Source organism: Oculina patagonica, chromosome 3 (genome assembly GCF_052425735.1).
Source record: "Oculina patagonica isolate OP01 chromosome 3, crgOcupat, whole genome shotgun sequence".
NCBI lineage: Eukaryota > Metazoa > Cnidaria > Anthozoa > Scleractinia > Oculinidae > Oculina > Oculina patagonica.
In genome coordinates, this window is record NC_135760.1 from 20,828,541 (window position 1) to 20,854,465 (window position 25,925).

Here is a 25,925-nt window from a genome sequence, read left to right on the forward strand (position 1 = left end):
TACCATGAAATTCCATGTGAAATTTTTTGAAGTTCTTAGGAATTCTAAATAGACTTTCTTTGAGTTGGATTCCATGGACTTCTACAGGTCTGGTAGCAGCTCTCGCAATTGGTTTTGGCTTTTGGGGGGGGGGGGGGGGGGGTCTCACATGAAAGGCTCGCAGCCCTTCGAGAGAACAATAGAACAAACAACAGGAACAATGCCCTTAGCCTCCAAAACAGTAGCAACTGCTACACTTGAGGACAAGTAAAATACATGTAACAAGCTTACAAAAGCTGCTACTGACACAGTTTCTGAGTTTCACATGGAGTTGAATGGTTCTAAAACTTCAACAGAAACTGCCGGGTTAAATTGCAGTGTTTAAGTGAAACAAATCCAAGGGAAATGGTTTTTGGTTCGAGTTTTTTAGAGGTTCACGAAATAGAAAGTTCGAGAAATCGGGATTCTAAAACAGTATTGAGAAAATTACTACTTGCATGTGTAACAATTTGATAACTAGGCTACCCATAAAATAAACAAAAATGAATATTGGGGTAATTTTATTACAAGATGGGGCATTTCGTTCACCTTTCTTTAGTGGTGTCACTACTCAAGAGAATAAAGTTCTCAAGGAAAGCTGTTGTCACATTCAGCAGGTCCACGATAACTTGCAGTGCCCAAGGTTGCTAACAAACAAGAACAGAAAATGAATAAAATCTCTCTTCGTACCATAATTTCACATTGTGCAAGTACATGCATGTTGCAGTTTTACGATTGTGTAAATCAACGAACATGTCAGACTCTCAATGTTAACTCACGATCCTTATTTTAATGCCAGTTAAGGCCTTATCGAACTTTAGTCAACAACTAGTTGAGCTATGGCTAGGCCGCGTGAACTTGTAGCGATGTACCATCCAATGTACTAGAATAGTTGTGAGTACACTGTACCTCTGCAAGCAAGGTTTGCAGTCTTATATGCTACTTTTGGCTAATCACCCCAGTAGAAATATTGTTTAACAGCAGTCTAAAAAATATTTGTTGAAAACAACACAAGCATCTTAACCAGTTTCAAAGCTGGAACACTCTGTGTTATCTTATTCAAGTTACTGTACATAGGTGTTGGCACACTATACGTAAGGCGCGTTAACACGACTGAGAAATTTTGGTACGGACCCGTCAAAAAATTGGTCCGGACTTACCCACTTTTGTAGAGAAACAGTCAAATCAAAACGGGGCCATAGGCACCTATGCCCCGTTTTGATTTGACTGTTTCTCTACAAAAGTGGGTAAGTCCGGACCAATTTTTTGACGGGTCCATACCAAAATTTCTCAGTCGTGTAAACGTGCCTGTAGTAGTGAAGTTATAGAGTAATTTGTACCTGAGAAAGGCTTTGCTTTTTGGTCAACTGCATTATGAGAGTAACACTATCCACAGGGATTCCAACCGAGCTTGAAAAGTTTAGTTTCACTTCAGGTGAGCTAAAGAATACAATAATTTATGTGAGATAAATAAAAGCTTGTCAAAATAGGCTACGTTTACATGGGACCTGACCAGAACCGTTCGAACCGGACCGGAGCGGACCGGACCGGACCGGACCGGCTTCTGTTTACATGGAAGCGTTTGGAACCGATCAAGGTGTTTACTCAAGACCGCTCTGAAACCGATCAGCAACGGATCCAATACTGGATCCCATGTAAACAGAAGGCCTATCCGGTAGGATTTTCGGACCGGATCCGTTTGGAACCGGTCCCGTGTAAACATAGCCTTTCATACAGCTGTTTTTAGAAAAGTTGTCGGAAAAAAATAAACACAAAAGTGCACGCGACAAGACCGAAAGGTAGTATGGGTAGAATAAGAGAGCTACTGCACGTGCTGAATACTAAGGCAATACAACGACACGACAATCGCGAATTTGTGCACGTTTTCTTTTCCTTCAGACATTTGGAAACAAGGTACCGGTACTTGTAGCCACACTGAATTTTAAAAGAATTTTAAAAGCGCAAAGACCTGCGACAGTAAAAGTAAAGCTACAGAAGGAGGCCTCCAGAGAGGAAAAACAAATTCTTCTTGTGCAAAAAAACGAACTTGTACATTTCCTTAGGCCAATATGCAAAACTCCAGTCAATACCCGTCGTGTACACTTTTGTGCTGTTTTCCGACAACCCTTTTCGAAACATCTGTATAAAGAAACACACTAAGTTAACACTCTCGGTCGAATTTTTTTTTTAGTCCTCCATACGTCCTATTGAGTAGACTGTCCACAACCTCTCTAGTTTTCAACGCAAAAAGAGCGAGAGAATCGGCAAGCGCGAAGCGCGGGGGAGGGGGAAGGGGGCGGGAGGGAGCGAAGCGAGCGAAAGAAAAATAGGGAGGCTGTGGACATCTTTGAATAAAAGTAGACTTATTAGACTCCTCTCCTTGTCATCGCCTTGTAATTAACAACTTCGCCTCTTGACCTAACAATTAAATCGGACCAATAAAATTTGAGCAGTAAAGTGCTCTATTTTTTTCACTCCTTGCCCCCCCCCCCCCCCACCCCCTCACACCTCTCGTTTTACGATGGCATCCAGTTCTCTCGCCGTTCTTTCCCCGCGCGCATCAATCGTAAAATACAAAAAAATAGAGGGCTGTGAACAGTCTACCTATTGAGGACAGACGGCAACAGTAACTTACCAAGTAGTTGTCAACAAACTTCTGAGAACTCTGAGAATTTGTCTCAAACGAGATGCTCCCTCTAACAGGCCATCCAAGACTTGTCCCGCCACAGTTTCCAGCGCACTCTGCACTTTATTAATAAACGCTGAATCAGTCATCAGTTTCTCGGCAATGTTAGCATCTTCTGCTGGTGTGTCTTTTGTGGGTGGTCTAGCTGTGGAGGCCTGTTCTGTTAGTTCAACAAGATAGTCCCATTCTTCTTCACTATCCAGCTCCTCCTGAAATTTAAACGCAAAATGATTAAAGTCAACTCTCACTGTACTGGACAACCGACTTCGGGACCACAATTTGGTGCGCGCAATAGAGAACGTCCGTAGTAGCAGGAGTTATTTTCTGTAATTCTTATTCCTTGGGACTTAAACTCCTGTCCGTAAAAAGGGGTTTAACTTAAAAGCGAGGTGTCCGCAAGGCGGGAGTTGTCCTACAGTACATAGTCTATGGATACCTCATTAGCTGTAAAGCTGAACAAATCAACATGTTAATAAAGTTTTCATTTGTTCGTTCTTTCATTCGTTTTTTTTTTCGTTGGTTCATTTATTCACTCAATTGTAACTTGAACAATCAAATCCATCTGTTATAACATAATGTTAACTCTGAAGACTAGGATGCGTCGGATTCGGACGACACGGATGCGCACCACGGACGAGAGAAGACACACTAGGAATAGATACTGAATCGGAAGGAATCGCGGGGGGACAGACGCCAGGGGGGCCGACGCGGGGACAACGAGGAACGGCAGAGAGTGTACGGAACGGCAGAACAGCCACCGCCACGGAGGACGAGCCAGGAGGATCACGCAACACCGCCCGATGCCCGCCACACTGTGCGAGGCAAGAAGAACAGACAGTGAGAGAGAGCGAAAACAGGAACACGACGAAAAAAGTGCGAAAGGGGAAAGGATGACGGGGGGCGGCAAATCCAGGACCGGGGAGCAAGCAGGACTGAGATCAATGACCTTGGATTTCCCAAAGAAACGCACCCTAAGTGTCAGAGACTTTTGTAGCTGCACGTGAATATTAAAGTTATCTGCCGTGCTAGCACTTGGTTCTTCTTGACTATATGACAACAAAATAATAGCAGAAAAACTGTGAAAAACGCAGCAATGCTGTGAGAAGAATAGAGTCTCACTCCCCTTCTGTCCATTCCTTCATTTTACTAGCTTCCTGTATCATCTTTGCTACAACAACTACCAGCCAATTAAACGTCATGCAAATCGCTGCCAACTATAGTCAGGGGTCTGCACATTTTGTGTTATACAGACCTTGATGACATGCATTCTTATAGACCCAATCATTTCGTTGCATATATAAAAAAATTTTGTTTTAGTGATTGAAATTGAAGTAATTAAGATACTTACATGCCCTCCGTAACGTCTTTCTCCTTGCCCTTTACTCTTTTCTTCCCTTCTCTTCACTGCAGCAGCCAACACTTGTTCAATTACTGACGTCTCTCTCTCATAATCATCACTAATCTCATGGCCTGCCCTGTCTGTTGTCCCTGACTTGTCTTCAAGCTGTACCTCCCAGTCATCTAAATAATACAATGACTTATTATTAATAGTTAATTGGAGATCTGTCATTTAATGGGGAAGAGGATTATTAAACTTAAGTTACTATGTCACGGATTTTAGCTAAACTTAAGCATAGGAAATGATCATCAAACTCGTTTAAATATATAAAATAACATCTAATAAAAACAGTGAAGGAATATTTAAATAACACACCAAATGCAAAAGAAGGTATGGATGGCCAAAAGTGACAAAGATTGAAATGGATTGCGATTGTGGGTTTTTGAAATATGGTCCGGCAGAACAGTTTTCAAAGTTTATCTCGTCTGCTTGTAACTTTAAATTATAACGCCCAGAGGACACATTCGGCCGCAATGAAGCTATGGTTTTGTAATTTAGAATCATAGAATTAATTTCTTTGCAAACACTTAGTTTCATAGCGAATAACATAAAATAATAATATTAAAATTAACATAAAATTAACACATAGTTAGTGAGCAGTCTCTTAATTTTCTGAATTTCCGAATAACTGCAAGCTAAGCGAGCAAGCTACTAGTGCTGTGAGCGGCAAGCTACGAAGCCATGAGCAACCAGAAATGCAGGCAGCACTCCCTCATCATTTTTGGCCCTAAATTGTATATTGATAACACAAGCGTTTGCGCCAACAATCTGGAGCAAAATTGAGGGATAAATTTTATTTCTGGGTTAAGACGATTTAATCCTTGATCAAAGCTAATCATCTTTCTAGGAACCAGGGCAGATCAAGCTGTGTGGATTCAGGCTATTGCTTGGATCTTTGTGTTGTTTTCTTGGGCAAGATACTTTTCTCTCACAGTGCCTCTCGCCGCCTAAGAGTATAAATGAGTACTGGCAAATTCTTGGGGCATCCTGATGTCGAGAATGCGGGAAGTCGCCTGTCTTGATGGGAAAGCATCCCATGCAGGAGGCTAGGGTGGGGTGGGGGGCAGCAATACCCCTGGACTTACTAGAGGGATAGGGGGAGAGTTTTCAAAGCAAAAATCCCACTGTGGGAGGGGTACAAAAGGCTTTCTGACAGGACACCTACACCTCTTACCATCAATTGCTTTTTCCTCTGAAACCTTCTCCTTCTCCTTGACCTCCTCTTTGGTATTTGTCACCTTCTTTGCTCCAGAATCCTTTGCAGAAACAGGCTTATTCTTTGCAGCTACAGCTTTCTTCTTTATCTCCTGCTTTCCTTTCTCCTTGCTTTCTTGTTTGGCTTCACCTCCTTTCTGATTTTTTGGTGGGGCGCCTTCTTGCTTCTGCTGAAGTTTTCGTATCCATGATGGTCGAACCTCTGTGGTACCATCCTCTTTCTAAATTATTGGTTGTGTAACAGAAAAGAGATAACAACATTTTCTTATCTACCTTATTATAGGAAATTAACGCTTGTGTTAATTAAGGTATTTGAAATTAACGCGACTTAAATTAACGCGAATTGAAGAAAAAATTACTTCTCAATAAAGGAAATTAACGCAAAAGAGGGGGTAACATTTCAAAATAAAGGAAATTAACGCGACGTAAACAACAGGGACAAGTTTAGTTCAACACTTGTAGGCGTATAATCTTAAACGCAAACAATGTTCGTGGTACTTTACCCACTTTGAGCGTTCTTCGCAGTATCAATGATATCAATGAGTGGCAAGATAAAATTATGCTTTTTCCTTGTAGTCAAGAACATCTGGACTGTAACGAAAAATTGGGGCCAAAATAATGGAAATTAACGTCATGGAAATTAACGCTCCACTTAATTAACGGCGCGGAAATTAACGTTAACAAAAATTAACGCGACTTAAATTAACGCGAAAATGTGAAATTCGCGTTAATTTCCTATAATAAGGTAAAATTGAAGTTGTGTTTTGTTAACTTATTATGACAGAAGTTGGCTTTAGTTAATGGTTAGCGCTGGACTCAAGCTCAAGTGCTCGGGTTTTAAGCCCTACAGGTTGGGACAGAAGCATATAACTTATATGCTTCTGGTTGGGATCATAGCATTAGTTCTTACACCTAGGTGTATGGGTACTGGCCAATAGGCCATTTCCGAGTTACCCTTTGCCTCCGTTTCAAAACGAGTCCAGATGCAAAAAAATTCAAATAAAAAATGAGTTTGATTTGCATCAAAATGGACCTGTAGGTGAAACCCATTTTCACAATGCTTTTGCATGTAGACTCGTTTTGAAAGAGAGACAAAAGATAACTCGGAAATGGCCTATTATATGCTGGGTGAGGTAACCCTGCAATGTACAACCATCACATCCAGAGAGAGTTAAAATACTTCTAGCCATTTCATGCTTCAAATCTGGAAATAAGAGCCACTTTAAAAGACTTTAACACAGACTTCTTCTGCTTGAACACATTTTACGTTTGCCCGAATAACTGTTCTAGTACATTGAGGTAGGTACATGTAGGTTAAGTCTGTGTCCGATCCTAGTAGCATCAAGCTACAGCCGGCTTAATTAGTATCAAATCAACTTCACGGTATGACCTTAGAAGCTCTAATGACAGCCTTCTCCTTAGTTATCCAAAGCCGTTATCCAAGGCAACACTGGGTGATCGCTCCTTTACATTATGCTGCCCCAAAACTTTGGAACGCTCTTCCTTTAGCCATCAGATCTGTGAACACTGTTACCGATTTTAAAGGCAAACTTAAAACATATTTGTTTTCTAAAGCGTTTTTATTAAAATCCGAATAGAATTGTAATTTCTTAGAATTTTAGATTTTAGTTAGGTATAAATTGTATTTTAACGCTTGTAATTTTTAACCTATAACTTAGTTTTTAAGAATTTTAGTTTTTAAGCTGTATTTTTAACTTTTACCGTGTAACGTTCAATTTTTTTTTTTTTGTAATGCGCATTTGAACATTTACGTATGGAATTTGCGCACAACAAATTCGTAATTATTATTAATTATTATTATTATCCTGGTTTCAGTAGCATGAAGTGACTAGGAGTATTTCTTCTCCCCCCTGGATGGAATGCTAGTCCATCACAGGCCTAGGGTTACCCCAGCATTAAATTTGCTGGTAGCCATTTCTACACCTGGGTGGAGAGAGGCACTGTGAGAGGAAAGTGTCTTACTCAAGAACACAGCACAATGACCTCGGCCAGGGCTCAAACCCAGACAGCTTGATCTGGAGTCCAGCACACCAACTATTAGCCCACCATGCGTCAGGTTCTATGTTGAACATTGTTCTACATTGTTTTACCTTAAAATCAATAGTTACTATGGTGAACTTTTAAAATGTCACACTCTACAAACCTTTTTTCCTTTTCCTTGCAGAATTTTTCCCTTGCTTTTTGTAGTTTTCCCCACAGTGCTTGCTACATTTGAGGGCTTTTCAAACATGTCTGGATCACTTATCATTTGCAATTCGGCTTCTAAAGAACACAGAACATGAGATGAATTACAAATGTACGGGTTGGAGTAATATAAATACATAAAGATTAAATAGTAGGGGTCATGAATGGTTCCTGGAAATTTCGCAGTGCTCGCAAAATTAGGGTTCTGCTTGGAATGCTCGCAAAAAATTTTGGTTGCTTGTTTGCTTCAAGTGTTTGCATGCTCAGTTTTTAGTGGATGTAGGTTTTGAAAAGAGCTTGTTGTTTGCAAGGCTAACTTTTGTCAATGCTTCTGCTAAAAAACCCCCTCTGTGCTTGCATGCTTGTAAATGCTCACAAAGACCATTCAATACTTCTACTAGTAAATACAATAAAAATAAAATTATGTCACATAGAGCAATTTTCGTATGGCCCTGAAAAGCAGTTTCCAAGAAGTTGTTTTATTCGCCAATACTTTTTGAGTTCAGAACAAATTAAATTTCTCGCAATGGCGCGTTGTAGCACACCAACTACTGTATGAAAATGGTATTGTTCGAAAGACCAATCAAAATCACCGTAAACTGAGTAAGCAAGCAGTATTGTAGCTTACGAGGTTTTCACGCGAACTTATAGCAAAACCTCTACTTAACTTGCGGCATAGACTTTCAAAATCTACACCTATTTTGCATCGGATAAGCAGCTCCGAATTTATGAATCCCCTCTTTCTGGTTTTCTCTCCAGTCTGGCATTTTACCATCCAATTTTTATCGCTCGAAGTTGCAAAAATCAGAAAATCACTCATTTATAGTTCTCTGAAATGCGTTGCGACAGCGTGTTCGCAAGACCAATAAAAAGCAGCGCACGCTAGTGTCTGTTTGATAAATGAATCAAGCTACAGGATTTTTGTTCGTTTCTTGTTCGCGTACTGTTTACGCGTAACAATTTCAAGGTCAAACGAAAATCGCTCTATTACAAACTCAGGTCATCTACACTCATTGAAAACTGTGGTCAAAAATTTAATTGAGCTGAACACTTTGAATGACTCTTTCTTTTATTCCGTTTCACAACTTAGATAAGATTAGAAATGTAAGAAAGGAAAGTAAAACTGACCATTTATTCCATCTGCCACAAATGGATGCCGTAGTAAATAAGGCCAGGAAAGTCTTTTGTTGGGGTCTTTAGTGAGGAGGCCTTGAAGAAAACTCTGAAACATGAAAACGTTACAATGATTTTCAGATTAACCCCTTCGCTGCTAGGAGGACATACTCAGTACGTCCTGAATGGTTTCTCATATGCTAGGAGGACGTACTCAGTATGTCCTCAGCTAAAATTCCTTTATTTTAGGATAAAGGCAGATGCTTACTATACATTGTACCTACCTGAAAGTCAGGGCTCATGTTCTCAGGCCACTTGACAGTATCCTAATAGTATTGAATATAATATTCATGATTAATATCTATTGTTGAAATCAATCTAACCTTTTGCTTGTTAAAGTATTATAGGAAAAAGATACTTTATTTTATAAATTAACAAAAAAACAAGTCGATAAAATCATGATAAGAAAGTAAACTAAGATAATCAGAATTATAACCATTTTTAATATCAGGGAAAATGCAATTTATTATAAGTACATGATTGTGCACATTCTCACATTAAGTCATGTCAGTCTGCATTTTTAGCAGTAACAGGTGGTAATTAATTTTAAAGCTTGTACTGTACAACACATACCCGACAGATCAGATTCACCAGCTGAAAGATGCTGTTGGTATAGAATGGTGGTGTTCCAACATAAAGTTCATATAAAATACACCCTACAGACCTATAAGATAAAAGAAAGAAAGAAAATGAACACCCAAAGAGGCAGTGAACAAATGAAGTGAAAAAGAAAAATGTGACCAAAAAAAAAAAAAAAGAAAGAGGAAGAAGCCGGAGAGCGCCAGGCCGACCCGGAGCGAGAGCAGACGATGACCGGCCAGCAGTGGGCACGGGGAAGTGGTGCGTGGGGGGCGACAGGAGCAGAAGGGGGGCACGCCGCATGCAATAACGTATAAGCAATAAGCAATAAGAAAAAATATATTACAGGTTATAATAATTTTTGGGGGCAAATTGAATTTCCATAGAAAATAGTTTTAAAACAAATTAATAGAGGTGAGTGTTAATAAAACTGGTTTTAATTTGCATCAGGCTTGAACAAACATGTTTATTTTTTTTATGAATAATACCATGCAAATTTTAAAAAGTTTGACATGCAGGGCTTTGGGTAAGACCAGAAACCCATAAGGGTTGAAACGTGTAACTCCCTATGATTCGCATTGTACAAAGCGTTTGCACATTCGTCTACACTTAGTACCATATTTGGAAAATCACGAAAATCACTAAGTACCATACTTGGATTAAATTCACAGCGTGCGCTAGCTCGCGCTCGATGGCCTAATCTTGTTTTTGAACAAGCTTGGTTAAATAAAGTTAAATTTGGTTAAATTCTCCTTTTTCATCTTCATGAGGTAGTCTGGAAAACTTCGCTTCGATACACTTAATGAATTTCTTTAGTTTCTGTAAGAAATTTACCGCGTTTAGGTCGAAATTCAAGCAACTTACCGCAAAACCAAAAATTATGATGCGTGTGTCATTACGTGTATAAAACATTCGCGTACAAATTGTTCGTGTTTCCAAATATGGTACTTGGCAAAATGAATATTCAAACGCTGTGCGCGCGCGTTAAACGTTTCAACCCTTATGGGTTTCTGGTAAGACCTGACATGCATCAGAGCTTTTGCAAGTATCCTGTTAGTAGTGAATTGCTGGCTAAAATTCATACAGCTCCCTATAAAGGGAAGATGATTTCAGCTTCTTTCATATCACTCTCTGATGGGTGCCACCGCACAAGGGCAGCTCCTACTTAAAATCTTGTTTGAAGCCCTGGACGTCGCTACCAATATTTACTTCCCTTAATTGACTCATTTTCGGAGACCCAGGGGCAGTTAGTCAGGGCGACGGGCAGCTCATCGGGACAACAGGATTTTCTTGTAAAGTTTCGCCCAAAAATCCCGTGTCCCAACGAGCTGCCCATTACCCTGACTAACTGCACCTGGGTCACCGAGAATGTTAACTGAACAAAGCGTAAATTAAAAATTCCAACCAGAGATCTGAATTGTGATCATATGGCTTCTCTTGTACTAGTTCAGGAGACATGTACAGCGGAGTTCCCTACAAGAAAGGAAAACAAGGGCTCTGATCTAATGGTCTTGCAGATAATTACCTTAAAACTGAGTTACCCTAATTAATAAGCAATTATTGGATGAGGTTGAGCATGAAATCGTGAATTATCAAAACCGAGGTCTGTGTTATCTGCCGAAGCCTTCGGCTACGGCAGATAACACAGACACGAGGTTTTGATAATTCGCGATATCATGCGAAAACCGAATTCAATAATTGTTTTATTTTACGTTTTCAAACAATTTGCCATCACTTTTTCTAGCGCCGGCGTACAACTTCGTCAGAACATTGGCCAAAGCGGTTTTATCTTGTGGTTTCTGCAGATTCTTCTCCCTCAAATAATCATTCAGAATTTTTACACTTGTTTTTGTTGTTCTCTTGGTGTTTTTAAAATCTTTATTCTCGATCAAAACTTTCAATTCCTCGCTCAGCCATATTTTCAAGTTTGACAGTAATACACGGACGAGGGGCTTGGAAACTAGGCGGACTTTGAACTCGACATGATAATATTAATTATTGGAATGTACCTTTATTGATGTCAGCACAAGGGTGTTGATACTCATTGCTCTTGCAAATCTAAACAGGTTGAAATGATGGTCAGTACTAAAAATACATATCATCTATAATAATTATCATTACATATATATAATAATTATTGTCTCTGGTTTATTTTTACATTTCTTAATTATTTTAATCTATGATTATTTATTTATTGTGGCCACAGCTACCTGCAATATACCCAATAATGCTGCAAGTCTCAGTAATGATCTATTATACATGAAATCATTGACCCTCCTAAATCCATATTTTTCTCTTTAGAACTGCATTACATCGACGCTTTTAGTTGCTTCCACACTGTTGTTTTCGTTCATGACTGCAATCGTCGATATATTGCAGAGAGAAAACAATAGGATTTTAGGAGTGTCAGTAATTTATAATTTTCTTTATTTATAAATCTAATATTTAGCTTTTCATTCTTGAAGGAACATGTAGTAGAGTATTCTATTTATAACATAATTACCCAAAATCACAGAGCTTGACCACTCCTCCTTTTCCAAGAAGAATGTTTTGTGGTTTCATGTCTCTGTGAAGAATCCTGTGAGAGTGCAGATAGTACAAGGCCTTGACAAGTTGGCATGCAATCTTTCGGACCTGAAGATTTCAAAGAATAAAAAAACTCTCAACAGTATCCAGAGTAAAGCCTCTTAAGCCCATCTGGTTTATAGCTCTCAGTTCTATAACTCTGGTTTCTGTTGCATGAGGTGGCTAGGAGTTTTGCTACTCCCCCTTGGATGGGATGCTAGTCTATTGCAGGATATTTCCCAGCATTTCTTCGGGTTGCCCCAACAACTTGTCAGTACCCATTTGTACTCCTTAGTGGAGAGAGGCACTTGGAGAGAAAAATTTTGTCTTGCCCCAAAATACAACACAATGACCCAGGCCAGGCCAGTAGTGCTTGACTCTGGACAGTTTGATCTGGAGTCCAGCACACTAACCGCCCACCACGCCCACCACGTCTCCTGCAACAATGGAGAAAAGCATAAATTTTATAACACAATGTTCAGGTCTCACTGAATTTAATCAGGCTTGGTTTTGAGCCCTGCCCCTGGGTTCAATGCATCATGCTCTTGGGCAAGGCACTCTCACAGTGCATCTGTTTACTCAGGAATATAAATGAATTCCAGTAGATTGTGAGGGCTTATAAAGGGGTTTATACTTGTAATGGACTAGCATTTCATCAATGGAAGTAACAAAACTCCTATAATTGCTTCAAGCTATAGAAACTACCAACCTGATAGGAGTTACCCACAGGTACATCTAGGCTTGTAGGCGGACTCTAACCTTAACCTCAAACATTGTTGCCGTTTTCAGTGATATGTGAACTCTGAAATTCAAAACCCAACTAGCGATTGTGTTTTTCCCTGCTGTCAATCATAATCATCGCGACAACCAATGAACCATGAAAAATAGACTTGCACCAGTCGCCCCTATTGGCGAGCGAAGGGAGCGAGCGCGAGGCGACCGCAGGACAAGTCGGAGAGGGCGATGTCCCGCGAAGGATGAATCAAGTTCCCGCCGAAAGCAGAGGATCAATATCAGGGGGCGGTGTTTCTGCGAGCGCGGACTTTCTAGCAGGAGTCAAGTAGACTGTGTGAGGGGAGAGCGGGTGCCGATCGCGAGCGGCCGCCGAGAGAAGTCACGCAGGAGCGAAAAGGGGCGCCAGGGGAAAACAAGGCCGACCGGATCCCGCAGACAGAAGAACGACAAGAGAAGGGAGAGACGAGGAAAAACGAGAAGAAAGTAAACGTGTGAGGACTGTCAAGGCAGAGCGATGGGAACACGAAACCATGCTTCCTAACAAGAGAAGGCTGGACTCCACGTCCTGCCCCCCCGGCGCCGAGCGAAAAAGGGACAACAAAAGGACACACGCGCCCCACCGATGAGGAGGCGGCCCAACGAAGTGCCCGCGGAGCGCAGAAAGAAAAATCCGCGAGAACGCCATGGCCTGTGTTGAATTCTTACTCATCGTTTCCAGTGACATAGCATCACGCCCTCACTGTTCGCATGATGTGACCGACGTGAAGGACGGCAAAGAAGCATCGAACATGAATGACACTTCTGATATCCGACCTGAGCCGCGGTATATTTATTCACCGACCCGTTGGGGGGGCGCTGAGTTGGAAAAGTCCTCGTACGTGACTACCTAAACTGCGGTCGAAGGACTACATGAAAAGTCTACATGAAAAACAGTTCTACACAAACAAAATGGATTGAAAACTACTAATCATAACTGACGGATCGGACACGACCTTTTGACCCAATTGAAGTGAACTTCTGTGTCCCAAGAGGTCCCACTCAGATGATGGACGGCAGCAAAAAGCATTGGTTGAGGATTGAATTTCAGAGTTGGCATTTCACTGAAAACTGCCTAAGAACGAATGAATGAATGACTTGCCTAAGAACATAAGAGAGACAAATGACCTGAACCTTTTTAAAAAGAGAATTTTTAAACATATTTTAAATTTGTAAATACCCCTTAATTGTAATGTACATAATTTTAATCGCGAATTTTTTTATTTCAATTATATCCCTTTTTTTCTGATTTTTTCTTTTTTTCTTCTTTTGTAAATATTTTTATCTTTTATCTTTTTGATTTCTGTATGGCGGAAGAGCCCCCAAGCTAAAGGGGGAGCTATACTATTAGTTACGAACGTTTTTTTTTTTTTTTTTTTTTTTTTTTTTTTTTTTTTTTTTTTTTTTTTTTTTAAATTTTTTTTTTTATATTTTTTTTTTTTTTTTTTTTTTTTTATCGGGGGGGGGTGGATACCTTTTTTTTTTTTTTTTTTTTAATATAGTATGTATGTCACTGCAATAAATACATATATTTTCATACTTATTAATTTGCTTTAAAAAGAAGACCAACCTGTTGCTCTGGAAGAGAACCATCATCTTCCAATATCTGGAATAACTCTCCTTCAGCATACTCTGTTACAACACAAACCTGTTATAAAAAAAAAGAGAAAACGCCACAGATGAAGACTGATGAATTAAGCCCAAGCTAAACTCTCCAGGGGTTATCAGTTTAATTTACAAAGCAAAATAACTTTCTACTTAATTAAAAATAATGTGATTGTCAGCACTTTTGGAAACACGTGCACACAGATGATGAGTTCAAGTGCACAACCGTGTACTTACTAATAAGCAGTATCACTGAGATAACTTTAAAAAAGCCTAGTTTGCTGGTCAGTGTCTACTGAAAGCTAACAGCCAAAACACAAATCTCTACCATCAACTATTCCTACTCAGTAATATTTTGTAGCTGTTTATTGAGTTGGCTTTGGATGCAGTTGAGGACAGTATTTTTCTTGAATTTATTAACATGCTTGGTCATGTAATTGAATTCGTCTTGTGCAAGTATTTCTAACCCTAGCGTGCCTCCCTAGCAAGTGATGCCACACTACTCCCTGCTTCTAATTGGTTTGTTCTGAGCTCCAGCCTGATGGCCCTTGGCCAAAACACAGACTTTACCTTCTTATCATACCTGTTAACATCAAGCATTATGTTGTATCTTTATATATACACTGTACTCATACTTGAATGATATCATACCTCTTTAGGTGTTTCAAAGGAGTCCAGTAATTTGATGATATTTTCATGCTCTAGGTTCCTCATGATGTCAATTTCCCGCTGTAAATTCTTCAGCTCTTTTTCAGATCTGCCAACTTTAGGAATGAATTTCAATGCCACAACCTAAAAGTTGACATGAAATGAAGAGCTGAATGACTGGGCCAATAATGTAGCTAGCCATCAGGAACCACAGTGACAGATGTGGGGAGGGGAGATTTCGAAGGGGATCTGAACTTCCCACTTCCCTTAATTATTACTCCTGTTAACATTGTCCACCCGTTCCTTAGTGGTACCCATCTCTTGGTGTATTTTCTACTGAAAAATATTTTATGCATTTGTCGCATTTTTTTTCACTATTTTTCCCAGTTCCTACAACCTTGGGAATTCCATTCTCCCAACCCTCTTTTCTCCAGTTCCAACCCCCCACCCCAAACACACACACAAAGAAGGGTTTATATTCAGACACTGTGGTGGAGTTCAAATAAAGATCAAGAGGTTCACATTTGAGCCTGATCAGTGTCCTTGTTATGTTCTTCATGGGTAAGACACAAACCGGGTGGGAGGGGAACTTTCATATGAAAGGGGCCGGGATGCTTGTCGCCTTGCTTTGGGGTGTAAATTTTGGATTTTTGGTCTCACCCAGGCACACTTGGCAGGCACACTATGGGCTCAAAATGAACAAAAAAAACTGTTGGTCATCTGTTGGCTGACTGTTAGCTGTTTGTTGGCCAACTATTGGCCATTTGTAGGCTGTCTCTTGGCAGTTTCTTGGCCGACAGGTTTTGGCTATGCTGAAAATCTCGAGGAGCAGTCATATTTTTTTGGTTTCAGTAAGTAGTTAAAGTACTACAATGAAATACAATGTTTATCTGCTTTAATCGCTTTCTGTGTCAGTTTTACTCCTGTGTCTACTGCTCTTATTGAGAAACTGTTGGTAGTCTGTCGCTAACCTGTCGGTCATCTGTCAGTGGACTGTCAGTAAACTGTCAGCTATTCTTCACAATTACCCAGAGTTTCACAATAAATTATTGCAATGAACACTGGCCATACTTAGAATTCTTTACCCTTTTAATGCTGGCCTAGGCAATATAATGTTTGGCAAATGAACTCAATCAAACTAATTCCAATCAAAGTTAATCCTGAATTCAAATGAGTTTGGTAATCAAATGCATCATACAACCAACTTTCTGCGAGTTCCATGGCTGATTGCAGGCTGAACCAATCAAACTTAATCAAACACAACTCGAACTCAATCCAACAGATCTAGCAGATTAAATAAATGAATTATGTGGTTAAATCAAGTTCGTTTTGCAGGTTTTCTATGAGGTATTTGATAACGGAATTCATGTAACTGATCTTGAGCCATTAAGGTATAAGTTAAGTCTATGATCAGGCAACTTTTCTGCTGTTAACCAATGTTAACAGTGTCAAAACTTGCAACCTAAAAATAAACGGACATACCTGGCCGCTGTATTTTTTCCTTCCTTTGTAAACTTTTCCAAAAGAACCCTCTCCAATCAGCTCTAAAACATGATAACGCTCCATTTTTTGAACAGAGTTAGAACACCACTCTATCTTTCTGATCTACAGACTGGAAATGTATCGTTGTTTATTTCGCAGTCAAACATTGCCGCCATCTTGAACACAGAACACCGAAAAACTGGAAACGAGTTTGTTTATTGCCCGGAGGGGTTAGGGAGGGGAGAGTGGGTAAACAACTGTCCCGTTCCTTCCAGATAATTTCATAAAGAAACTGTCAAAAGTGGTAAAATATTTTGCAAGTCGGCACAAAGTGAAGAAAGCTTTTTGCTGCACAGCCTAACTGCATGCTCTGTGTAAACGCCTTTGCAGAAGGCTCTGGTTGGTTGAAAGTTCACAAGAATGGTCACAGGCAGACAAGTCTGTGTTTGAGGCCGCGTGACGTAAGCGTCACGGTATGCGCTATTTGATCCCATACATTCACTGTAATTTGTAACGATTGACCCTGAGTCAACTGATCGTGAGAAATGCTCCATAAAATACTGAATTTCGCATCTTTTTATCCCAAACTTTGATCTACTGTAAGCCAGATAAATAAAGTTCACTTACCTTTCATCTTTTGTGTGATCTTTTGTGTTTTTATGGGATCACACAAAGGATGAAAGGTAAGTGAACTTTATTTATCTGGCTTACAGTAGATCAAAGTTTGGGATAAAAAGATGCGAAATTCAGTATTTTATGGAGCATTTCTCACGATCAGTTGACTCAAGCGGAGGTCAATCGTTACAAATTACAGTGAATGTTTGGGATCAAATAGCGCATACCGTGACGCTTACGTCACGCGGCCTCAAACACAGACTTGTCTGCCTGTGGAATGGTTGATTTTCCAAGTCTTACAAACTCACACAACAGGTACCGTATTTACTCGAATAAGCGCCGCCCCCGAATAAGCGGGGGGGTTTTTTCATCAAGAGCGATGTTTTGCTCAAAGTGATTTTTTTACCGCTTGCCCATTAGTTTTTCAATTCAACATTCTTACAATACATAGTTCTGTAAATGTTTTGAACGCCGCAAACTTTGCCAGGGCAGCTAGCGCCACTTCTGTTGACTAATACTGACAATCAAAAGACGCTCTTTACAATTACTGTAAAAGATAAGATTTTTTGTGCCGTCCAAATTTTAAATAAGCGCCGCCCTCGAATAAGCGCTGCACTTAACGAAAAATTTAATAAGCGCAGGGGCGCTTATTCGAGTAAATACGGTATACCAGTCCAGATGGCAGAGATGGGACTATCCTTACAGTTAACTTTTTCTGTCAGCGTAAAGTTTGAGTGGCTGGTGATATTCCAGTGTGGAATGCGGTAAGGGACGACGTCACTTGTTGTGAACCAAACACTTGTGATTTCTCACAAGGGAAGGGTAGGTTGCAATGTTTGTCTAACGAGCCTAAGAAATAATGACAGCTGGTAATGTTGTGGTTAATAAAACAATGCCAGACCAATAACAATACTTTTAAAGGGAATAAATTCACATTTCAATAGAGGTTTGGCGGTTTATGACTTTTTCTGCATAATAAAGAGGTCTTCCAAAGGGGGGGGGGGGGGAAGGTAGCTGTATCACAATGTTGCATGTTTCTGAGAACCCGTTGCCTAGCAAACAGTTGTAAATGTCACTGTCGTGTTTCCACCTATTGTGTTGCTGTCACATTACAGTGCTGTAATGATGCCGCTTGTCAATGTTCCTGTGTCACCAGTATTCAGGGTCATGTCAAGCGCTTACTCCTTGGAAGGCCTCAAAAAAGCACATTCCAGTTTTACCAAGCAATGTTACTAGTCTACTTGCATTGTTTTTCTAGCAAAACCTGGAACTTGTGGCTTAGCCATGCGGGCAAATTTTTACATGATAACGCATCCTTAATCTTCCAAATGAACACACACACAAAAATCAAGAAGACAACTTTTATTTAGACTTCAAGAATTACACAAACTTCAAATTAAAAATCTAAAAACTAATGGATGAATGACACAAGCAAGCTCACAGACAACTCAAAAAATTTACAAAAATACTTCTCAACTACATTAGTTTTTTTTTCAGCAAATCAAAGTTACAATTGCAAGTTACTTTTGCTAAGAAGTTTCACTAACTGCACTACTGTATGGTTTGACAAGGACAGAATAAAGCATGACAAATTTGCTTAAAAAAAATCCTTGATATATGTACTTTGTCACAGCTTACATCTAATGGAATTTTACGAAATTCTGTTACAACATTTTTAAGTTGATCAAAAGCCAAATTCTTTCAGTACATAATAATAGAAAATATATGAAAGGAAAAATTAGAGCAATTTAAATATCCTTGGGGTGAATTACTTTGGGATGATGTTAAAGTTAAAATCACTAAAGCTACATGTACATAAAAATTCTGTTACAAATCATGCTGATTTCAAAGTCTAGGCTACACAACAAAAACGTTAACTTAGGATTGAAACCAAAAACTCAGGAATTTCAGACGTGAAAAGCACAAGAACGTTTTGAGCAAAAAAGTTTCCTTCTTCGTGGTGACATAGAATTCCTCAGCCCTGTGGAAATCTACAATTTAAAGAAGACAGGAAATGTGTGAGAATGGACTGAAAGACATAACATAATCTAAAAAACTTATCCTTTGTTAGGCTACGAGCAGTCCCTCTTTTTTTTTTGCAGAGTCCGTGAAACTTGAAGCAAAATTTTTTTGAAGAGCTCGACACACTCTTCGAAAAAAAAAATTCGCCTCAAGCTTGACTGACTCTGCGAAAAAATACGGACTGCTCGTAGTCTTTTCCTTTCTGAAAATGCTCATTAAATTTAGTTAGAGTTCACCAAGATTTTATTTTGTTGAATTAATGGAACATTTATTACATTTTCAACAGTGCAAGTGCTTAAGCATTCCACTCTCAAAGAGTGAAACAACATAATTATAGGTAAGAACTGTTTTGATTTTAATACCTTGTTTGGCGACAAGACTCTTAGTATCGTCGTGGGCTACGAGATCGGCTTCGCCCTCCTCTTGACTGCCACCTTTTGAGAAAAAAAAAAAATCAATTTACACGTTGAAAGAAAAAAAAAAAGAAAAACCTTTAATGAAAGCCTTAAATTTTGCAAATTTCCTAATTACTATGAGTAAATTGCATGGTAAAAAGAAAAGAGTTACCGGTAACTTTTTAATTTTTTAGGCAAAACAAAGTCACAAAAAGTGATCTCAAAGATATTAAGTAACTTCCGCTTTTGGTAAAAAATTATATTTTAAAGTAGCTAGGTGGACATGTTAGAAAAACTGTTATTTTGAGGTTTCCTTCAATTTATAACCAATCAGAAAAATGACTTGAAATACCGTGACATTGCCCCTTTCAACAGCTCGCCTTATTTAAGTGGCTAGCAAAAATATAAAACCCTTTTGTCAAAAAAAAAATATTTAAACTGTCTAGTTATTTGTTACATGATGACACTGTGATTTTGGAGACTGAGAAGAATTTTCACACATTGGCATAAGTTATAGAAATCGCACTCTACAGATAAATATGATGATGATGATTATAAGGGTGCACATACCTGTCCCTCTCGGGAGACCCCCTTCTGCGTGGTGGTGACCTGTAGTGAAAAAAAAAATCATACAGTGTTATTGATGTACAACAAACCTAAAAAAAGTAGTCTTCACTAACAACAACAGTATTAAATGCAAGCCTGTAATGGCAAAACTAGTGCAATGTCTGTAATCTCTTGAAATCTTGTAATGCATTTGTCATAAAACATGTTAGTATTGTTTACTTCTTGGTATGAAATCAATTTACATGTAGGTCTCCTTGTTTCTTTTTTACTGATTCGGCCCTAGGAAAAAGCACTATTGTTGGAAAATCTTTGTTGATGCGCTCATAAAGTTTCAGATTTTTACAATTTTAGTATTCAATCAACGAATGAAACACTTTCAAAAAGTAAGAAAATAGCAGCCAAAATATTTACATGTACATGTACATAGCACAATGATTAAAAAAAATTAACAATGCATGTCCTTCAATATTTATAAAAGAAAAAAATGAGAACTATATACATGTATATGCAAGACCGTTTAAAACCTTACAGTTCAAATCTTGTTATTGTAAGTTATAACCACTGATACTATGTTAACCACTACCTGTAGATGCTAGAGGAAGAGGAAAACAGGGTTTCCTTGTTAAAGAAAGTCGATGTGTTGTATCACATGCTGATGTGGAAAACTAAAGATGACTGGGGAATGATGACATTCGAGGAGAGTTGTGCATGTTGCTCTCTAAAGGCTGCACTTGGGCAACAATTGAATGATGCAGAGTGACTTTGCGCCTGTTCCAGAGGACAAAATCAGGGTGTGGTGTTTTTATTTATGAAGGGAGGTCGAGTTGGTTGAAAAAGTTGTTGGCAGGTAGTCGAGGGCGCATTTTGGAGGCCGATTGAAGGAAGAATTGGGCCTGGCCGTGTGTTGATATTTTGTTGAACATCTAGAGCTTGAACTACTGGTAATTTTGATGGAGTTTTAGCTTGCAACCATAAAAATATGGCAAAGATGCGAGGACGAGGTATGGATGAACCTAAAGAATAACCCAAACAGTTACTTTGGTGTGACCATTGAAAACTACGGCAACAAGGTTAAACAATGTCTTAAGCAGTTAAAAGCAACTATGCTAAAATAAAAATAAACATGTCTGAATTAACTACACAGAATTGATTCACGAAACAATTAAGATAAATGTTCCAAATAGCCTGAGTTGTCAGCTGACCCCTTGCCCTTTAAGCACATGACAAAATGACAGCTAATATTTAAGCTAGTCTAGAACAATTACGCCACCAAAGTCAATAGTTATTTAGCAACATTAACAAATATATCCTACAAAAGAAAGCAACATTTTAATTTCAATGTATTTATAAACTCTTCCTGCAGTAAGGCAATTTGTCTTGATACAGTACCGCTCAAAAGTAAGTTACCACCTCTCGTCTCGTTTCTCGCGAGACGAGATTCTTGTCTCGCGAGAATCAACGAAGCGGAAATGTCTGGCATAAATTACGGCAATTATCTTACGAGAAAACGATTAATCTCTCGCGAGAGTTTTCGCCGTTTTGTCAACTAAAATTCGAAGTTTTTGCCTGATTGAAAGGTTGCTGATTTGTTGGCAACGATCGGTTTGTTTGTTTTTTTACTGGTAAGAAAAGTTCCATTTGAGATGAATGTGTGTGCTAGAGAACTCGAGAGAGCTTTTCAATCGAAAGTCGTCGCTTTGCTGGTCTTTACTATATTCTTTCTATCACAAATGCAAAAGGTGAATTAAAGCAACTCAAAAATCGAAAATCAAAAGCAGAGCACTTGCGTTACACTGCAACATCTTCACGGGTTTGTATTAAATGTTGCGTGCGTGCTAGCATGAGAAGCTGTTGAATCGAAACTTGTCGCGTCGCAAAAGAATTTATCTTATCAAAAATGCAAAACGTGAATGAAAGCACCATCAAAAATTCAGAGGTTAAGACGCCTGTTAAAAGCACTGCTCTCACTTTAAACATGACCCGAAAATGAAGAAAGCGAAATCTTTCTGCCGTCGAGGTTTTCCTGTCTTTAGATCTTTATCTGTCTGATCTGACGGTGAATCTTCGCCCCGGTGTGGAAACAAAGGTCACGCTTGGTATGCTTTCTTGACTTTTCATCACGCTTGCCGCCGAATCGTGGCTTGGAAGTTGTAATGTGAAGTTATGAAAAAGAACACATTAAGTGCGAGCGTTTATTAAAATAAAAGTTTCACAGAAGATTGAGGAATCGGCGACATTTTTTGCGGGGAATGTGTTATCTTTCGGGCGACGAACGCCGACAAAGTTGTGATTTATGCAAATGTCGGCTTCTAATCAACGAGAAGTTTATTTGCCGTTCAGCCAGATTTTTTACCGATAAGTACCATTTTGAGCGGAATGAAATAGCTCTTTTTCGCTCAATTCTAATTTTGACGCTGGATTCGTAATCAGTGTTACGATTTCTACGGCTCGAGTCCCGCCAACGTGCTTAAACGTCACAAACATAACTACAGTAATTTTACCGCCAACATCGCCGCTCACGTGTGAAAAATGTTAGCTGGAACTCGTGAAGCCAGTTATAAAGTTTTTCGTGGCTGTAATAGCTTAACATATCGTAAACAAGAAAAAAAACCCGAAGTCTTCAACGCTAGCAAAACATGGATAAAATTTTCAGTTCGAGAATGACGCGAATTCTCTCAGAGACCCAGACAATGCTGTGTAAATAAACAACTTGTCAACATTACTTGTAACTACGAATACGGAGTTCGCTTGCAGTTCGCTTGTTCTGTTTAGCCTTTTAAGTTCTTGGTAACGGTTAAATTTCAGTTTGGGATAGCATATGTAACAAGTATTCGAAAGTAGGCTTGTTGAACCGATCAAATATAATTTCTCTGGCCGCTACAGGGTTCAGACGAAATTTACCGCCAGAAAGCCGTGCAAAGGTCGCTCGATAAATTTCGAAGCGTTACTTTACTTGATTGAAAACCGTGATTTAAGCCACGGACGAAATGATTTCGATTTAAAACATACAACTTTGACTAAGACTTTTGCTTTGGAATTCAAGCGATATTCGGGGGAAGAAAGAACTCGCTTGAATGGTCGACATGTCAAACGGCACATTTTCTGTTTTCAACCACAGGTAATCTTTGCTAGGCGATGTTCGCTCGCTTATTTTTTCTACATGTATGGTTAACAATGGGTAATTAAAATCTCGAGAGAAGTTAAAGCCGTGAACTTGCAGTTTTTACAAGCGTCTCGCGAGACGAGACACTCGTCTCGAGAGACGAGAGTCTCGTCTCGCGAGACGAGAGTCTCGTCTCGCGAGACGAGAATCGCGTCTCGCGAGAGGGTGGTAACTTACTTTTGAGCGGTACTGTATGTCAACAGATGAAAACAATGTTACCAAATGGAAGGGTGAGTTATTAAACCTTCAGAAAAAACTACTACCATTTTCGAGCTACCGTGAATGGCTAACTTTTTTCTGCGTTTTCTCAAGTGTAAAACATTCAAGTTTGTCTGACAAACTGTCGCGCTTTACAAGTAAACCAATTGATGTAGCTTAACGTAAAAAAATCCCCCAAAAATATAAAAAGTAAATAAACCATCCAAGATCTCTGTCGAAGCATTCACCAGAAATGTATAGCCACACTTTACTGTCGACATTCATTGAAAAAGTTGGCGCAAAAGTTTTTAAAACCATTGTTTTATGTGCCGAAACACACAGGCGGAACTGTCAAACTTGACATATTGACACTCCACACGTTAATTGGTTCAGTTGAAAAACCAGTGGTTTGTATAGACAAACTTGAATGTTTTACGCGTGAAAAAACGCGGGAAAAAGTTGGCCGTCACGGTAGCTCGAAAATGGTAGTAAGTTACTGTTATGTTTTGGGTACTAGTAGAGAAATCACTCAATGCAAATTTGCCTGTAGAAGAATTATAGCAGCCACAATGTACGTATAATTCTAGATATGTGTTAGAACAAACTAGCCTGGTCTTACTCACTGGGCCAGCTCATTTAATAAAAAAAAACATTATGGGTAATGCAATGCAAGCTGCAGAAAACCCACCTGTAAGGAGACCTTGACCTGCCATTATAACGATCGTATCTGTCGTCACGACGCCCACCACCATAACGGTCACCACGGAAACCGCCGCCACCGCCACCACCACCTCGACCACGACCTCCACGGTGTTTGGACATTTCCACTCTAACTTCGACTCCACAGATGGTTTTTCCATCTAGTTCTTTGATAGCATCTTCAGCATCACGCAGGTCTTCAAATTCAACGAAAGCAAAACCAGGAGGATTACGGGCCACCCAAACATCATGAAGTCGTCCAAATTTCTCAAACTCTCTCTCTATTTCTTCTTTTGTGCCATTTTCTCCAAGGCCTCCAACATATACTTTGTGGTATGGACCCCCACCACGTGACATCTACATGTACAAACAAATGCCATCAGACAATTTTATCACTATTGGGGTGTCAATCCAAGAGGCATAAACCGTAGCTTTTGCATGGAATTTTGTTTTGTTTTGTAGTCTTCTTGTAGTTAATTACATTATATAACTGAATGTATAAACTTTTTCAATTAGTAATAGTTATTAAAAATGCTTAGCTAAAAGTCGTGGTTGATATAAACAAAGTAAACGCAAAAACCCAATGCACTGGTTAGTCTTAACCTAAGTTTAGTACATGATCGTGTCAGTGGAAAAAATGTGCTGTTCGTTGCTTATACAAATAGCATTTTATAGGAAGCTCAAAATAACAATATTTTCACCCAGAAATACAAGAGTATTTAGCATTTGACATGTTTCGGTGAACTCGCTCAAGTCCCTTCGTTCCAACATCAATTTTTCAACCATGACAAAAAATGTTTCGGTTTATCGAAAAACTTTCAAAAAATCGAACGCCGCTGAGCATGGCTAATGTACGTGAAAAAGAAGCAAAGCCAGGGAAACTCAGTTAGGTGACCAACGAGAAAACCTGAAAGCTTGATCGAAAATCTGAATAGAAATGGCCGCCATGTTGTCTGATGTTGAAATCGACCATGTTTCAATAACCGATTTATATCACAGCTTCTACTCTCAACTCGTTTTAAAAATTACATTTAAAACATAGAAATGAAATCTTAAGTCTCCCTTACCTTAACACACAGTTGTAAATCTCAAAATAGCTTTCAAACGCTTCTAATAAAGCACAGCAACAAACAAAACGCACGTCTTTCGACTCTCTCTCAACATGTGCTGTTCCCAGGCGTGCGCAGCAAAGCAGAAAAATTTTTTGGGACCACTTTTCAATCGAGCTTGGTAACCGTCCATAATTTGTCACGGTCGTGATCTGGGCTCCACTTTACTCAAAATGGCGGCGCTTTCGACTCTGTACGTCGAGATCAAATTTACTTGCCGAGATCCGCACGAGATCCACATTTCATCGAGAAAGAAACACCGCACTGATGAAAGGCGAGGAAAAACATGTGGCCAGAGCAATCGATGTGGCTGTAGGTCTACAAAATCGAACAAGATCCAGCAACGAAAAAGTGGTCCCAAAACATGTTGACAACCAGAGCGAGAGATATTTTGGGACCACTTTATGTGAAATTTGAGACATCGTTCTCTAACTTAGGCTCATGACGTATTAAAACTTATATTTTGGCGGGAATTTCGCGCGCCGGTCTTTCTGCTCAGCTCTCTGTCAGCGACCGACTGAGAAATTATTTTCCTTGCGATCTGATCACTCGTTCAACTGTTAGTGTATTACCCTTCTCCGTTTGAATATCTGTGTCCATTCAAGATGTGCCTGACACCACGAGGCATTCAGAATTTAAACAATACTTCCTTTGCTAATAGTGTTCTGCAAGCCGTGCTTTCAGTAGAAAGGTTTTCAAAGGGCCTTGAAAGCATTCAACATAACAGAGAGAAATGTTCTGCTAAAAGAACAGGTGAGAAGTGTATGACTATAAGCCTCCCCCACCCCCACTGTAGCATCTCCATGTTCCA

General features: G+C 39.4%; 2 protein-coding genes across 3 annotated transcripts in view; both read right to left on the reverse strand.

The window, feature by feature from the left end:
* Positions 1-16,523, reverse strand: part of LOC144645271 (serine/threonine-protein kinase 36-like) — a 31,504-nt gene extending 14,981 nt beyond the window's left edge. Inside the window, exons 1-15 of the mRNA XM_078504783.1 lie at positions 16,347-16,523; positions 14,868-15,008; positions 14,182-14,259; positions 11,779-11,909; positions 11,285-11,333; positions 10,681-10,748; positions 9,270-9,360; positions 8,921-8,962; positions 8,652-8,745; positions 7,483-7,601; positions 5,278-5,539; positions 4,053-4,225; positions 2,654-2,913; positions 1,359-1,458; positions 568-665 (exon numbers count right to left, since the gene is read on the reverse strand). Of these exons, the coding sequence (XP_078360909.1) occupies positions 568-665; positions 1,359-1,458; positions 2,654-2,913; positions 4,053-4,225; positions 5,278-5,539; positions 7,483-7,601; positions 8,652-8,745; positions 8,921-8,962; positions 9,270-9,360; positions 10,681-10,748; positions 11,285-11,333; positions 11,779-11,909; positions 14,182-14,259; positions 14,868-15,008; positions 16,347-16,430 (1,790 nt within the window). The 5' untranslated portion in view covers positions 16,431-16,523. The remainder of the gene's footprint in view (positions 1-567; positions 666-1,358; positions 1,459-2,653; positions 2,914-4,052; positions 4,226-5,277; positions 5,540-7,482; positions 7,602-8,651; positions 8,746-8,920; positions 8,963-9,269; positions 9,361-10,680; positions 10,749-11,284; positions 11,334-11,778; positions 11,910-14,181; positions 14,260-14,867; positions 15,009-16,346) is intronic.
* A 1,785-nt stretch (positions 16,524-18,308) lies between these two features.
* Positions 18,309-25,185, reverse strand: LOC144647042 (putative splicing factor, arginine/serine-rich 6). Of its 2 annotated transcripts, XR_013569509.1 has the most exons (6): positions 25,073-25,185; positions 23,995-24,362; positions 20,529-20,958; positions 19,949-19,987; positions 19,346-19,417; positions 18,935-18,952 (listed from the first exon to the last, which is right to left on the reverse strand). XR_013569509.1 is itself a non-coding variant. In XM_078506786.1 (5 exons), exons 2-4 carry the CDS (start codon positions 24,360-24,362, stop codon positions 19,366-19,368), a joined length of 459 nt encoding a protein of 152 aa, XP_078362912.1. In that variant the 5' UTR covers positions 25,073-25,185; the 3' UTR covers positions 18,309-18,952; positions 19,346-19,365. The 2 variants fall into 2 exon arrangements, 1 of the variants encoding a protein (XP_078362912.1); XM_078506786.1 differs by lacking the exon at positions 20,529-20,958 and having other exon boundaries at positions 18,309-18,952.
* Positions 25,186-25,925: the final 740 nt, after the last annotated feature.